Genomic DNA, 15,708 nt, shown 5'->3' with positions numbered 1-15,708 from the left:
ACCCAATGCAGGTACAATCCTGTTCATGGGACGAGTCATGCATCCTGAAACCATGAACACAAGCGGACATGATTTTGAGGAACTTTAAATCGTTTTAATTGAATAACAAGGAAAATAGTAACTAAGCACATTATGTTTGCAACTGGTATATATTTGAGATTGGTGTTTTACAATAATATATCTTAAGATGATATTTAAAATATTTAAAATAGATCCCAATAAAAACAATGTATGTAAATTATAAGCCAACTTGGCAAGGAATGTTACCAGTATTATTGCAGTAATGGTCCTGTCATGTCTTTGTGTTTGTTGTGCTAGTATTTAAAATAAACGTACCTAGTGAACATGTGAACAGTTCTGTTTTTCATTTCAGAACTAGTAGTATAAAGGTACTTCTGGTTGAAACTTGGAAACAGTGATGTTTCTGGACATCTTAAGTCTTTCATAATCATGCAGAATCCAAGCACCAAAGTAAATTAGCATTGCACACTTATACATAACAAGCAAGAGGGAGGTGAAGACAAGCACTCCACAAAAATTTTAATTACTGTTTCTCTGAAGACGGTGTATAGTGTAATATAAAAACATGCAAACTGAACATCTTCTGTGTGGCTGCATGACAAAACTAGTTAGGAAAAAAAATAGGGTGATGCAAACCCATAGATTATAGCAATAGTTTATTTATTATGTCTTTAAAAACCCACTTGGCTTCAGATGGGTGATGGAGATCACAAGCCTGGTATATCACCATGTTTTGCTGCTACCAGTAAGACTGGAACTACAACATAGTTCCCCAAAGTCCCAAAATAATCCATATGAGCAAATTAATAATAAAAATATGCCCTCTGGTATGTCACTGGAGAGTTAACTAGAGAAACTGTGCTAGCACAGATACTGGAAACCAGCAGGTCATGGGCTGAAAGCTGCCCACAGGGATGTTCTTTTTTGTTCTATGTAGAAGGTTTTGAACTTGAGTGTCTGTAAGTGGAATATCACATTCCTTGTTTCTCCCATTGGTTAGCTGATGGCTCTGGGATGCATTTGTGTTTGAGACCTCCTGAGAGTTATAATAGATACTTTGCATAATATTTTGCTCTTATTTTCTAGTATGAGATGTAGTTGATTCCAATGGGAACAGTGTCAACTTCTTAAGTTCTCCAGTAAAATTATTTTGTTATCCTGTGGCTGAAATAATGGTATTCCTTTAGGAGGAAGGGGGCAGGGGGGAAAGAATGGATTCATCATGTTCCATAAATGCAGCCAGGTCCATTAATGCCAGATTCTGGATTCTATGATAATGATTTCAGAAGAAGTTTGAAACATTTCAAAATGTAACAGAAACCTTTGTATGTGCCTATCTTGTGTGTTAGATATTTTGCTATGATGATGATGATGATGATGATGATGATGATGATGATGATGATGATGATGATTAACTTTAATTCTCTTCAGGAGAGTTGTGGTTTGGAGCAACGAGGCCTGACCCTAGCCATATTGAATTCTAAACTCTGAGGAAAAACTTGAACATTTGCATTTTAAAACAAGTTCCCTTGGTGATTTTAATTCACACTAAATCTTGAATATTGCTAAATACAGGATACATGTGGAACACTTACTTGTATACTAGTTGTTTACATATGGTTAATTTATAGAAAATTAGATCAATCAATGAAGTATCCTAAATCAGTGCTTCTCATATTTATGTGTAATGGAGTCACCTGAGGATCTTATTTTTCAAATATTGCAGATCCTCATTTAGATCTGGCGTTGGATCTGAGATTCTACTTTTCCAACAAGTTCTCAGGTGATGCCATCGCTGTCGGCCCATGTATGTAAGTTGGCAGCAAAACTCCACTTAACACAGGTTTACATGTTTGATATTTTTATATATGGAAAAAGAAAAGCTGTATAATTTTCATACCACTTGGAGAGATTCAGGAGATAGGGCTGTAGTCTATATTAAAAGTGCAATGAACTTATACAAAAAGAAAAAAAATGGTTTTACTCTAAAGCTTTTTCCCCCCTAGTCTACACTATGGAAAGATACAGACTTTCTCTGCATATTACAACACTTGAAATATAGTCTTTAAAAATATAGAGACATTTATAGGCAATGCTCACAAAAGAATTTCTGAGTACCCAACTCAAGGACACAATACTTAACACTGAATCTTTTGCCGCTTATATTTTCAGAAGACTCATAGTTTATTCATAAAGCTGAGGTTATTGTAGAACAGTGTTCTTGTTTTTATTTATAAGGCACACAGACTGGGGTAACTAATGTTGATTCAGTATTGATATTCTGAGTTTGTGATATTCTTTTTTACTTTATCACTACTTCTTAAGCACCTATACATACTACTATATCTGTGTAGTCATTAGTCAACTAAACAAGTCACTTATAAGGAAGAATAAACCTCATTAGAGAAGCATGTGGATTTTATAAAGTACAAAATGCAACTTTTATTAGCTGACATAGATTAAGCTTTACTATTCAGAATGTTTACCTTAAAATATTTCAATACAATTTAGATGTCCTTTAAATGAAAATGGATTCTGCCTTATTATTAGCATGTTTGTGGAATATTTAAAAGTTGAGTACTTGATAGTACCAAGTTTTTCCTATTGTTTGATTTTGTTTATAATTTCTTCAATATTTCCCTTTCTGTTGAAAAAGTAAATCTTTTTAAATTGAAGTCTAATTGATTTACAATGTTGTGTTGATTTCTGGTGTATAGCATAGTCATTCTTTTATACATACATATATTCCTTTTCATATTTTCCATTATAGGCCACTGTATGGTATTGAATATAGTTCCCTGTGCTTTGTTGTTTTATTTTATAATATAGTAGTTAGTATCTACAGATCCCCAGTTCCCAATTTATCCAATTTATCCCTCCCTACCCCCTTCCCTGCTGGTAACCATAAGTTTGTTTTCTATATCTGTGAGTCTGTCTCTGTTTTGTAAATAAGTTCAATTGTGTCTTTTTTTTTTTTTTTTTTTAGATTCCACATATGGTATCATATGGTATTTTTCTTTCTCTTTCTAGCTTACTTCACTTAGTATGATGATCTCTAGGTCCATCCATGTCACTGCAAATGGCATATTTTATTCTTTTTTATAGCTGATTAGTATTCCATTTTATATATATATATATATATATATATATATATATATATATATATATAGCACAACATCTTTACCTATCATCTGTCAATGGACATTTAGTTTGCTTCCATGTCTTGGCTATTGTAAACACTGCTGCTATGAACACTGAGGTGAATGTATCTTTTTAAATTAGAGTTTCCTCTGGATATATGCCCAGGAGTGGAATTGCTGGATCAGAGGGTAAGTCTATTTTCGGTTTTTTTAAGAATCTCCATATAGTTTTCCATGATGGCTGCACTGAACTACAAATTACCCAGGATATTTTTCACAGAACTAGAACAAATAATGCTAAAATTTATATGGAATCACCGAGACCCAGAATTGCCAAAGCAATTGTGAAGAAAAAGAATGAGGCTGGAGGAATAACCCACTCAGACTTCAGACAACAGTACAGAGCTACAGTAATCAAAACAGCATGGTATTGGCACAAAAACAGATCTATGGATCAATGGAAAGGAATAAAGAGCCCAGAAATATACTTACACACCTACTGTCAATCAATCTTTGACAAAGGAGGCAAGAATATACAATGGAGAAAAGACAGTCTCTTCAACAAGTGATGTCAGGAAAGTTGCACAGCTGCATGTAAATCAGTGAAACTAGAACACTCCCTCACACCATACACAAAAATAAACTCAAAGTGGCTTAAAGCCTTAAACATAAAACAAGACACCATAAACCTCCTTGAAGGGAACATAAGTAAAACAGTCTCTGATATAAATTGTAGTAATGCTCTCCTAGGGAAATCTACCAAGGCAATAGAAATAAAAGCAAAAATAAACAAATGGGACCTAATTAACCTTAAAAGCTTTTTGCACAGCAAAGGACACCATAAATAAAATGAAAAGACAACATACAGAATGGAAGAAAATATTTGCAAGTGATGCAACTGACAGGGGCTTAATTTTCAGAATATATCAACAGCTCATACAACTCAACAAAAAAACAAACAACCCAATCCAAAAATGGGCAGAAGACCTAAACAAACATTTCTCCAATGAAGACATACAAATGGCCAATAAACACATGAAAAATGCTCAATATCACTAATTATCAGAGAAATGCAAATCAAAAGTAGTGAGGTATCACCTCACACCAGTCAGAATGGCCATCATTAAAAAGTCCACAAATGATAAATGCTGGAGTGGGTGTGGAGAAAAGGGAACCCTCCTACACTGTGGGCGGGAATGTAGCTTGGTGCAGCCATTATGAAAAAGTAAATCTTTTTTTAGCTTCTTTTTTTAAATTGAGGTATAGTTGATTTACAATATTATATTAGTTTCAAGTAGACAACATAGTGATTCAGAATTTTTATGGATCATACTCCATTTAAAGTTACCATAAAATACTGACTATAGTCCCTAGGCTGTACAACATATCCTTGTAGTTTATTTATTTTATACATAGTAGTTTGTACCTCTTTGTCTCTCTATCTTGCCCCTCCCCGCTTCCCTCTTCCCACTGGTAACCACTAGCTTGTTCTCTATAGCTGTGACTCTGTTTCTTTTTCTTTATATTCATTCATTTTATTTTTTAGGCTCCACATATAAGTGATAACATACAGTATTTGTCTCTTATTTCACTTATTCCACTTAGCAGAATACCCTCTACATCCATCCATGTTGTAGCAAATGGCAAAATTTCATTTTTTATGGCTGAGTAATAGTCCTATAATATACATGTATATGTATATATACAATGTATAACTTATACACACACACACACACACGTATGTATTTATATAACTTAAAGATATATGTGTGTGTGTATATATATAATATATATAACTTCATATACATTTATCTGTTGATGAATACTTAGTTTGCTTCTGTATCTTGGCTATTATAAATAATGCTGCTGTGAACATTGGGGTGCATGTATCTTTTCAAATTAGTGTCTTCATTTTCTTTGGATATATATCCAGGAGTGGAATTACAAGATCATATGGTACTTATATTTTTAGTTTTTTGAGGCAAAAAATTAAAAAGTATAGTTCAGTTCTATTTCCTTTAACATGTATAAATTACCACACACACAGACACATACACACATGCAATGTGCACAGACAGTTTATGAAAACTTTTCTGTTTTTCTCATATTTTTGGGAGGAAATAAAAAACAATTATACATCTTTTGCTTTTGCTTTAAATCATTTTTTGCAGCTTCAGTGAGGTGTAACTGACAAAGAGAATTATATATATTTAAAGTTTACAACACAATGATTTGATATATATATAAACTGTGAAATGATTACCATGATCAAGTTGATGAAAACATCTATCACCTTACATAGTTATCTTTGTGTGTGTATCATGAGAATACTTATGATTTACTCTCAGCAAATTTCAAGCACACAATATAGTATTCTTAACTATAGTCACCATGCTGTACATTAAATCTCCCAAACTTACTCATTTTATAACTAAAATTTCGTATCCTTTTACCAGTACCTTCCGATTTCTCCCATCCCTCAGTCCTGGCAACTAACATTCTATTCTGTTTCTATGTTTTATATTTTTTATTTGATTTTTAGATTCCACATTATGAGTGAGATCATACAGTATTTGTCTTTCTCTGTCTGGCTTATTTCATTAGCATAGTGTCTTTCAGATTCATCCCCGTTGTCACAAATGGCGGGACTTCCATCTTTTTATAGCTGAATAATATTCCTTTGTGTGCATATACATTTGTGTTTATATATGCATATATATGTTACACAGGAATTATATATATTACATTTCTTTATCCATGCATTCATCTCTGGACACTTAGGTTGTTTCCGTGTCTTGCCTACTATGAATAATACTGCAATAAATGTGAGAGTACAGATGTATTTTCAAGATATTGATTTCTTTTCCTTTGGATATATATTTTAAATATTAACCCCTTGTCATATGTATGGTTTGCAAATATGTTCTCCCATTTTTTTGAAATTTCTGGGGTTTGTTTTTGGGGTGCTTTTTTTTGTCTATTTGGGGAAAAATAAAGTGTTTTTTTGTGACATATGGCATGTTCCAAAAAATGTTTCTTTGGCAGTCATCACAGCTACTAGCTGATACAGCAGTTTTTTCTCTTTTTCAGATAGGAGACACTGTTTCATCTCTCTCCTTTTCTGAAAGTTTTGTGATAATTCACAAACACATAAATCTGACATTTGTTCACATAATTGCTCTTTGTCTGTTATTCAAGAAAAATTGCTGATGGAGAGATTATCCTTTGAGTGACTTCATCTTCAAATATTTTCTGCTTAAATATTTATAACCAGATACTCATGGGAAAACATGGGCTGTGGAATGTGAGAGAACCAAGTTTAAACATCAGATCTGTCACTTACTAGATGTCTGTCCTTGGAACAAGTTGTTTAATTTTTATCTGTATATTCAGATAATAACATCTACATCACAGGATTATTTGAGGATTAAATGATATACTGTGGATGAGAAACAGAGTAAGTACTTGACACACAGCAGTCAGTCATGAAAGGCTAGCTATTAGCTTTAACATTACCTTATTTCAGCTCTTCTAAGGCACATCATTCTTCACATTTTAACATTTATGAAAATGGAGCGATCAGTGGTGTTTTACAACTGCTGGTAAAGGTAACAGTCATGACTTAGAATGGCATGGCCTGTGCATGCAGTAATCCTGTTGCATGATGCTTAACTGTAATCTCTTGGCTTCTCAGTCAACAAACCATTTGAGAAAGAATCATAATGACTATTTAAGGAAGCATTGTGAATCCCGGTTATTGTCTAAAAACCTCTCATTGATTTTTCTGTAAGATAAAGTGCCAGATTCAAAACTTGTGAAATTGGTGTCAATACCCTAGAAAAAAGTCTTAGAGACAAAAGTTGCGCCCTGGGCAAGACTGTGTCACCAGTGCTCTTAGTGGCTTAGAGGACAATGGACAGACACGGACATCAGTCACTGCACAGAAAGTCACTTGGACTAGACTCTGTATTTTAGAAACATTGTATTTTGCTTATATTTTCATTTTAAGATATACTTAAGTATGATATATAATAAAAAGTATTTAAATAAGTCTAAAAGACATGTTTCGAATGAGTTTGAAATAAACATTCTATTTAACGTGTCATAGTTGAACTGAAAGTGATTTTTTCTTTCTAAACAGTACATAAAACAAAGGAGTGTCTTATAATTGATGTCTTGAATTGGGTGAAATAGCATATTACTCACAGCAAGACTTGTTAAGGAATCATATTTATTACAGTACACAGCAAGTGGAACTGTTGTCACCTGATAATTTCCAAATGAGATTGCTTTCACTGGCTATCATAAAGGTTATTCAGAAGTTCAAATTCAAAAAGAGGGGAGGGAGGGAGTGTGTGAGAGAGGAAAGGAAAAGGGAGTAGAAAAGCAAATATTCACAAGCTACCTGCAGATGGTAACTACTTTCAGCAAAATGACTCTACAGTACCTGAAGTACAGTCATTAAGAAACATCTGAAAGAAGAATTTTTCTGACACCAATTGTGTAGAAGTGAATGCTAATGACTGGGATGTGTGTGATGAGGGCAGAGGGGGTGGGTGGGAATATTGAATCTAGTTTTTTTTTTTTAACTTATATCTCTTAATGTAGCTTCATACATTCTCACCTTACATACTGTACATGCTAATTAGAGGCAGTCCATGAGGAGGCTGATAATTATCAGATTAAATGGCAGAGGCTGAATTTTGCTCTAAACATTTTTCTCTTTCAATAAAAATCTTTCCTGCAATAAGACTGTTTTAATAACCTGGTCTCAACAACTCACAGAAGCGATAATCACACAATACTTCCTTAGCAATAGACTTCTAATTTTAATTACATTGTCTTTGCATAGATAAAATTGAAACCAATTTCTAGGGCATTTTCTATGTCATAATGGTGCCAATGGAAGAAAATTTAAAATACATGCTAAGGGTTGATTTTGAAAGAAAATATTTTTTCTAATTGAAATTATTCAGAAATATTTACTTGACCCAAATATGGTAAATGCATTTTGTTCATTAGGCTTCTACTTGTAGTTTCTGAGTTTTTTTCATGAATACCTATTATATTAATGAGGCTAAAATTCTTTAGCAAGAACTAGTGTTAGATTTTTCACCTGGGTAAGTTTCAAAAGGGAAAATGACATGCCACAAGATGTCACTGTAATCCTAATAAACTGATGAGGGTAGTGACCGCTTTTATTTCAACATTTAAAGAAGTTTGGTGAGAAAAAAATCCTCACAATAGGGACAAAGCAGTTGGTAATGTTACAGTCTATCTTTTGGAATCTGCACATAACTATACAAAGCGCACACTGGAATGAACCTCTGGCATTCAGTGGCAACTTCCATAGAACAGAATAAGAATCTTTCACTCTTTTGAAATAAAATCATCATCATTTTTATGACACAATTCTATCTAGCCTATTTCTGATTCAGATTTGAAGTGGAATAATACTTTTGACTCATTGGAAGTAAAAACTCCAAGTTAAAAGTCCAGTAAAAGCCCTTTATACCTATTCTATGATGTCTTTGATGTCTAGGGAAGAGTCCATTGTCAGCCAAGATGGAGATAAAACGGACAAAAACACAGTGTTGGCCATAAAAAAAAGTAAAAGAATTCTCTCTTGGTCAGATACTGGAGACAAAAATCATAAGTGAACTACCGATTCTTGTTAACTTCCCCATTGAAAGTCTCCTGATTTACACCCTATACTCAAAGTACATAGATTAAAGAGGAATCTATGAACCAGTTTCGACTTTAGTGACAAACTCATGGGGAAAAGTGCATTCCATTGGTTCTTTCAAGGTCATTTTTACCATGACCAGCTGAAAGAGTAACACGTCATTTATTAAAGAAAGCGCTTCTAAGTCTTTGAATGCGTAAAGTAATAGTATTTTCAGAATCTTTAGGTTGTAGTTACAAGGGACTAATTGTTTTTACATACATGAATTTGGAGGCGATTTTAAGTTGTCCCTAAAAGAGACTGTCTCAACTGAAACATTTCAAAAAGCAAATCCTTATAATTAGGTATAGGTAAGCCTTTGCCACAGTAACTTTGGTGGACACTTTTCTTTTTACTGAAGTTTTTTTCATATTTATTCACTTAATTACTAATTTATCATGCACCTGGTACAAAGATGAATTAGACACAGAGCCAAGAGGCTCTTAAGGCTCTTGAAATCCAGCTGAAGGAAGCAACTGGGACACAGATGAGATGGTGAGTACCCCAGGAGGCAGAGTAAAGAGGTCTGGTCCATATAAGTCTCAAACAGGAGGCAACAAAAACATTCAGATAATTGTTTTTTCACTTGATAGGCCGATTAATCTTCTCTACCGAAAAACACCTGCCAAAAGGCATGTTTTCATTTCAGCTTGATAAATTTACTTAACTGATCAGATCAATCACTTCATTGTTAGAGAAATGTAAGAAGTTACTTCCTTGAAGATAGAAAACATTTCTAAAGAGATGCTCGCTCAGGTAATACTCATGTAGCTGCATAGTCATCTTGAAGTCTATACTTGTTTGCTTCTGCACATAGCTTATTGCAAAAAAGTGCTTATCTATTGAATCCCTGGTCTGTGAAAAAGGAAAAGGTGAAAAAAATCACTTTAATGGAGAATAAAGATAGAGCAAAGCCTATGAGTTTATCTTGTCAGCTAGAAGTTCTCTCCCTATGAGTAGAGCATATTTTTGATCCTGAAACCTAGTCTCTGGCATTAGGAAAATGGCTTCTCACCTGTGAGAGGCCAGGTGTAGACCTACCTGTGGGAAGCCTCAGGGTGGGCATACATGACAGACTCCTTGGCCCCGACATTCAGGCCCAGGTAACAGATTACTCCAGTGCTGACACAGAATTTCTATGGCTAGAACTTGTACGTTATACAAGGTGACAGAGTTCCTAATTGGGGGGTGTGAAGCCATGGACAGACATACAAGCTGTTTCTGGGCAGTGACCAGGAAGTAGCCAGGTTCACAGTCCTCACGGTCTTCCAGTCTTGGGGAGAGCTCCCTCCAAAAACATCACGAGGACCACCGATCCCTGGGCAGCCTCTATACGGGAGGCAGGGAGCACTGTGCCCACCCACCCACGTCTGCTGTTGTTTGTCTCTTTTGCACAGCTTCTCTGTTATTTGGGGAATAAACTGGCCACTAAACTAGGCCCAAGTCATTCCTGTACCCACCCTGCGATCCCAGCCATCTTCTTTGGTCTGGTCTAGGTCTAACACCTGCTATAGCTTCCTCCTGAAGTAAACATTTCAGCTACTATCAAACAGAAGATATTTTCTTCAGTGAATTCAATTTTTTAAAAATTTAAAACCAATTATTAGAACAAAAAGCCTCAATAGCAAAAAAAAAAAAAAAAAAAAAAAAAAAAATCCAAATAATCCGATTGTAAAATTGGCAGAGGAACCAAATAGACATTTTTCCAAAGAAGACAAACAGATGTCCAACAGTTATGTGAAAAAGCGCTTGACATTACTAATCATCAGGGAAATGCAAATCAAAACCTTTTAGAATGGCTGTCCTCAAAAGGACAAGTGATAACAAGCATTGGCAAGGATGTGGAGAAAAAGGAACACTTGTGCACTGTTGGTGGGAATGTAAACTGGTGCAGCCCGCATGGGAAACAGTGCGGAGGTTCCTCAAAAAATTAGAACTAGAATCATCATATGATACAGCAATTCCACTTCTGGGTATATATCAGAAAGAAATGAAATCACTATCTCAAAGAGATACCTGCACCTTTATATTCATCACAGCATTATCCACCATAGCCCAAAACAGAAACAACCTAAGTACTCATAGATGGATGAATGGATAAAGAAAAGGTGATGTACATATACAATGAAATAGTGTTATTCAGCCATAAAAAAAGCATGAAATCCTGCCATTTGCTACCACATGGATGGACCCTTACAGCATTATGCTAAGTGAGATACTATATGATCTTACTTAGATGTGGAATCTTAAAAAACAAACACATTGAAACAGAGAACAGATTGGCGGTTGTCAGAGGCCAGGAGGCAGGATGTTACTTTCAGGAAGAATTTTCAAGCGCGGGCGCTGTGTACAGCCCTCTTGCACAGGCCCAGGGTGTCAGCTAATAGGTACTGGTGGGAATGTCACTGCTTCTCCGCTCTGATTTCAAGAACCAAACATTTGCAACAGCTCTTTGTTTCCTGGACCAGGCAGGCCCAGGACACTGCATCTTTTGCCTGATTGTCTCTCTCTGAGAAACTCAAGTGCACTTAAGAGACTTGACTGAGACAGATCACCCTTTAACACCCCCAAGGCTGAGGCTGCCACAGGTATTGACAACCCTTATCCCCATCACTTCTTCCCAGGTCTGAGCCAGCAAGAAAGGCTGTCAGGCAGCATAATCAGATATCCTATTAATGAATGTTTATTCATTGATTAATTTATTCATTATTGACTGAGCACCTACCGGGCTCTATGGGGTCACAGAGAAGCCAGAAAGCTTGGCTCAGTCTCCACCTTCAGAGAGCTTACCCTCTTGTAGAAAGAGTTAGGGGGAGAGACAGACATGTACTAAGGCAATTAGGATCCTGCGCAGTGTGACAGAGGAAAGCTCAGGTGGATATCAAATTAATCAAGCTGTGCAAACAAGATTTGTGCATTTTATTGTATGCAATATAATACATTTAAAAATATAGTTTATTTTTTCCATAAATGGAAAAAAAATTTTAAATTAAAAATATTGTTTTAAAGGGGGCCAGTTAAAGCTTTTTAAAAAATAGGATTTGTTATTAGCCTTCCCCCTCCTCTGCTGCAAGAATCACTTCTTTTAGACTCATTTTCATACTGCATTTATTTAAATATATTTAATTGTTATTCTGATTTTTAGTTTGGGTCTTTATTTTCTCTTGAAAATCAAGATGTTTACTGATCCTTTATAAACTAACCTACTTGGGGGTATTCACGGAATTCTCATTTCACAGGCATAACACAAATTAAAACAGTGCTAAGTTACTTTGAAAATACAACATGGAATGGAAGTTCTAAATAATAACAGAGCAGATGAGGAAAGACTTACAGGCAATTTAGCAGTTTTGTGTGCATTTCTCCACCAAGAGACAGAGTTCAAGCTATTAATATAGGAACTTGGCTCTGAGAGTCAGTTTCAAAATCAAAACAGAGCTGATAAAACTCCAAAACCCAAAATGTCAAGGAAAAACAAATAAAAGCAAGAGCCTAAATACTACAATGACGATGATTAAAAAAATAGAATAATTTTAAATAAAATAACAGGAAAATAACAGATCAAATGTGATCTTTGAAACATACATTTTTAATTGCTTTCCAAAAATAGATAGTTCTATTTTTTAGAGTTAAAATGCTGACACATTCAGTAAATACTGTGAGTAAAAGAGCAAGCAGTAATGTCTCTGGTAATATGACTGTGCATGTCTAGAGGCTGACCTTAAAATCTCTCTACGTGGAAAAACACAGAATCAGTGGTCCTGTAATGGTGACTATTCAGCTTTGACTCTAACCAAGATCACTTTTAAAAAATATTTTCGGGGGGGGGGTAATTAGATTGATTGATTGATTGATTGATTGATTTTTATTTATTTATTTTTAATGGAGGTACTGGGGATTGAACCCAGGACCTCATGCATGCTAAGCACGCACTCTACCACTGAGCTATACCCTCCCCCAAGATCACTTTTTATTTCACTATTTTAAAGGAGGTATGACCAATGTTAGGATTTGGCAATGTAAAGATTTTGGAAACTTAACCTGTGCACACCTCAGGAATGGAATATTTACCTCTGTGTATTTTGCACTTCTGACTAGCCGTTAAAGACATCCTGGGATGCCTAATTTATTCTAAGGTAATGGAAGTGCAAGAGTTTTCTGCTAGAAGCTCCCCTCGGCCCCCAAATAACCACTTATTTGCACTTAAAGAGAACCTGGTTCAAAGCTGCATTTTATAGTTGAAGAAACAGAGACCCAAGGAAGTGCAGCTCTTGTCCAATGTAAACATTTTTTTCAACTTCATCGTGTTGACACTAACTGTGCACTTTCTATGGGCTGGCCACTGTGCTTTACAAGGTGAACCATTTCATCCTCTTAATCCTGAGTGCTTTTCTCATTTCCTCTTATTGCCTGAAGCAGTTGTACACTGTGCTCAGGACCACACAGCTAAAATTTCAGTCGCGGGGGTTCCTTCCTCAGAGCCAGCATTCTGAATCGCTGCACCAAACTGCTTGTTGGTTGTGGAGTCATAGTTAGAACCCAGAGCTCGAGACTACCAAGCAGAGTCAGCAGGGTTATTAAACAACCTGTCACATTTTAGGCACTCAAAGATATTGCTGGGCAAATGAATGAATGAAAATGAAATGCACAGAGCATAGGGCTATGTCTTCACAAGTTTGTATGCAGCTAACTTTCATCAACACATTTTAAAGAGTGACTCCATCCATATAGTTAGACAACAGTTTCAAAATTACCTTTTGAAATTACCTTTACATTTCAAACACTATGTTAACGGAAAATAAAATATAAGGCAGTTCAGATAGTGAAAATGTGTATTATCTGTAAAAAGTTGTGACCTGGGAACATGGCTGAGATATATGAGTGTATACTGAAGAAAATAAGAATAAATGTAAACAACAAAGAAATAATCAATGATAATACTAAAACTATAACATTTTAAGGAATTAATGTCAATTTTTTGAAATTTCTAATAAAAATGATCTATATAGAGTATAATAATGTATATATGAACATATTTATATTTCCCTACATAAGAATTGATTTATATGCCAAAATACTGCCATCTGATACTTCACTGAAGCTTTAATATCATCTAGCAGGTACTGAGTGAAAGGGACAGCAAGTCAGACAAGAATCTATTGTAATCTACCATAATCACGTCTATGATTTTCCAGGAAAATACCAAGTTAAAGGAGATATTCTGCCCACATTCCTTATTATAAAACACCCAAGTGTTTCTGTAACGTCTACATTTTGACACCAACATGTCAGACTTCTCTCAAAGCCAAAAATCAATATATTCAATACCAATTTATTTAACAAATATTTACTGGCCATCTATTATATGCTGGGCCCCTAGGATAGAGGAGTGAGCATTGTCTTACCTTTTGGTTCAGAAAAATAAGTAGCTCTGTGTCAACTTGATGGGTGAATTGTACATTAAAATTCAGTTGACCTTTAAAAAAGGCTGAAACAGTCTTTTTCTGCTAGATGTGTGATTGCCTAGGAAACTTCCATTACAAAGAAGCTAAAATAGGTTTTTGTTTTCTCATTTACATTCTTCTTAGTATTTCAGAGAGTAAATGGTTTTTTAAAATTAAAGAAAAAATTTTAAGTTATTATGAGTTTAAACAGAATTTACCTCATATATATATAAGGGAAACTTAGCCATGAATATTTACATTTTAGTAGCAAAATGAGATAATCCCTGCAAGATATTATTTAACATATTATTTCAATCCCATCATGTAATATTTTTTACAGCTGTTCAATAATCTCAATAACTTTCATGATTTTGTAGAAGTAATATCTACTGTGTAAAACATGAACTAAATGTCCATCAAAACAGGAATGGATGAATAAATTATCATAGGTTCATAGAACTGAACATTATGTATCATTTTAAAAATAAAGTTTCAGAGATTAATGTAAAAAAATCTCAAAAACTTAGTTTTGAACAACATACCCATTTGTGTAAAATTTTAAGCCACACAAAACAGTACCATATAGTACTAAATGGATGTATATAGTAAACATATAAAAACCTGTGTGGATTGAGAAGACTAGAAATGAGATCAAGGATGGGTATCCAAGGGAGGAATATATCAAATGTATCTGTACTACAGTTCAGCAATGACCCCTAGCAGAAAAATCTAGGGGATTCTAGGGCTCATCTGCCTTTCCTCAAGCATCTCCATGCTGCCTTTAGTCTGATGTCAGAAAGTGGCTGTTTCCTATAATTTATTTTTAAAGTTGTTTAACCCTCTTATTTCCTTCTGGTTTAAAGTGCCAATATTATTTAATTCTGAAAAATAACAGAAAGAAAGAAAAGAAAGAAAGAAAAGAAAGAAAAAGAAAGGAAGAAAGAAAGAGAGAGAGAGAAAGAAAGAAAGAAAGAAAGCAAGAAAGCAAGAAAGCAAGAAAGAGAAAGAAAGAAAGGAAGAAAGAAAGAAGGAGAAAGGAAAGGAAAGGAAAGAAAAGGAAAGAAAAGAATGAAAAGGAAAGAAAGAAAGAGAGGGAGGGAGGGAGGAAGGAAGAGGGGTGGTGGGAGGGAAGGAGGGAAGGGGAAAAAACCCTCTGAAATTGACATAATGAAATATTGTTAAGACCTGACACTCTGAGTTTTCAGTTTTGTTATGTTACATTCTTTACTGCATGTTTGAACTATGTCATAATTTTATAGAGTAAATTATTGAAGACAGAAAGAAGAGAACATTTGAAAAAACATGAAGAGCCAAAAGGAAAAAAAGAATTTATCATTATTCTACCACCATAAGTCTACCATCTAGAAATAACCACTTC

General features: G+C 34.7%; 1 protein-coding gene and 1 long non-coding RNA gene across 2 annotated transcripts in view; one reads left to right on the top strand and one right to left on the bottom strand.

The window, feature by feature from the left end:
- Positions 1 to 352, top strand: part of SERPINI1 (serpin family I member 1) — a 75,187-nt gene extending 74,835 nt beyond the window's left edge. Inside the window, exon 9 of the mRNA XM_010952078.3 lies at positions 12 to 352. Coding sequence (XP_010950380.2) covers positions 12 to 88 — 77 coding nt within the window. The 3' untranslated portion in view covers positions 89 to 352. The remainder of the gene's footprint in view (positions 1 to 11) is intronic.
- Positions 1 to 15,708, bottom strand: part of LOC141578356 (uncharacterized) — a 161,860-nt gene that overhangs the window by 8,996 nt on the left and 137,156 nt on the right. The window lies entirely within an intron of this gene.

This window comes from Camelus bactrianus, chromosome 1 (genome assembly GCF_048773025.1).
Source record: "Camelus bactrianus isolate YW-2024 breed Bactrian camel chromosome 1, ASM4877302v1, whole genome shotgun sequence".
Taxonomy (NCBI): Eukaryota; Metazoa; Chordata; class Mammalia; order Artiodactyla; family Camelidae; genus Camelus; species Camelus bactrianus.
This window is presented reverse-complemented; position numbering and strand designations above follow the sequence as displayed.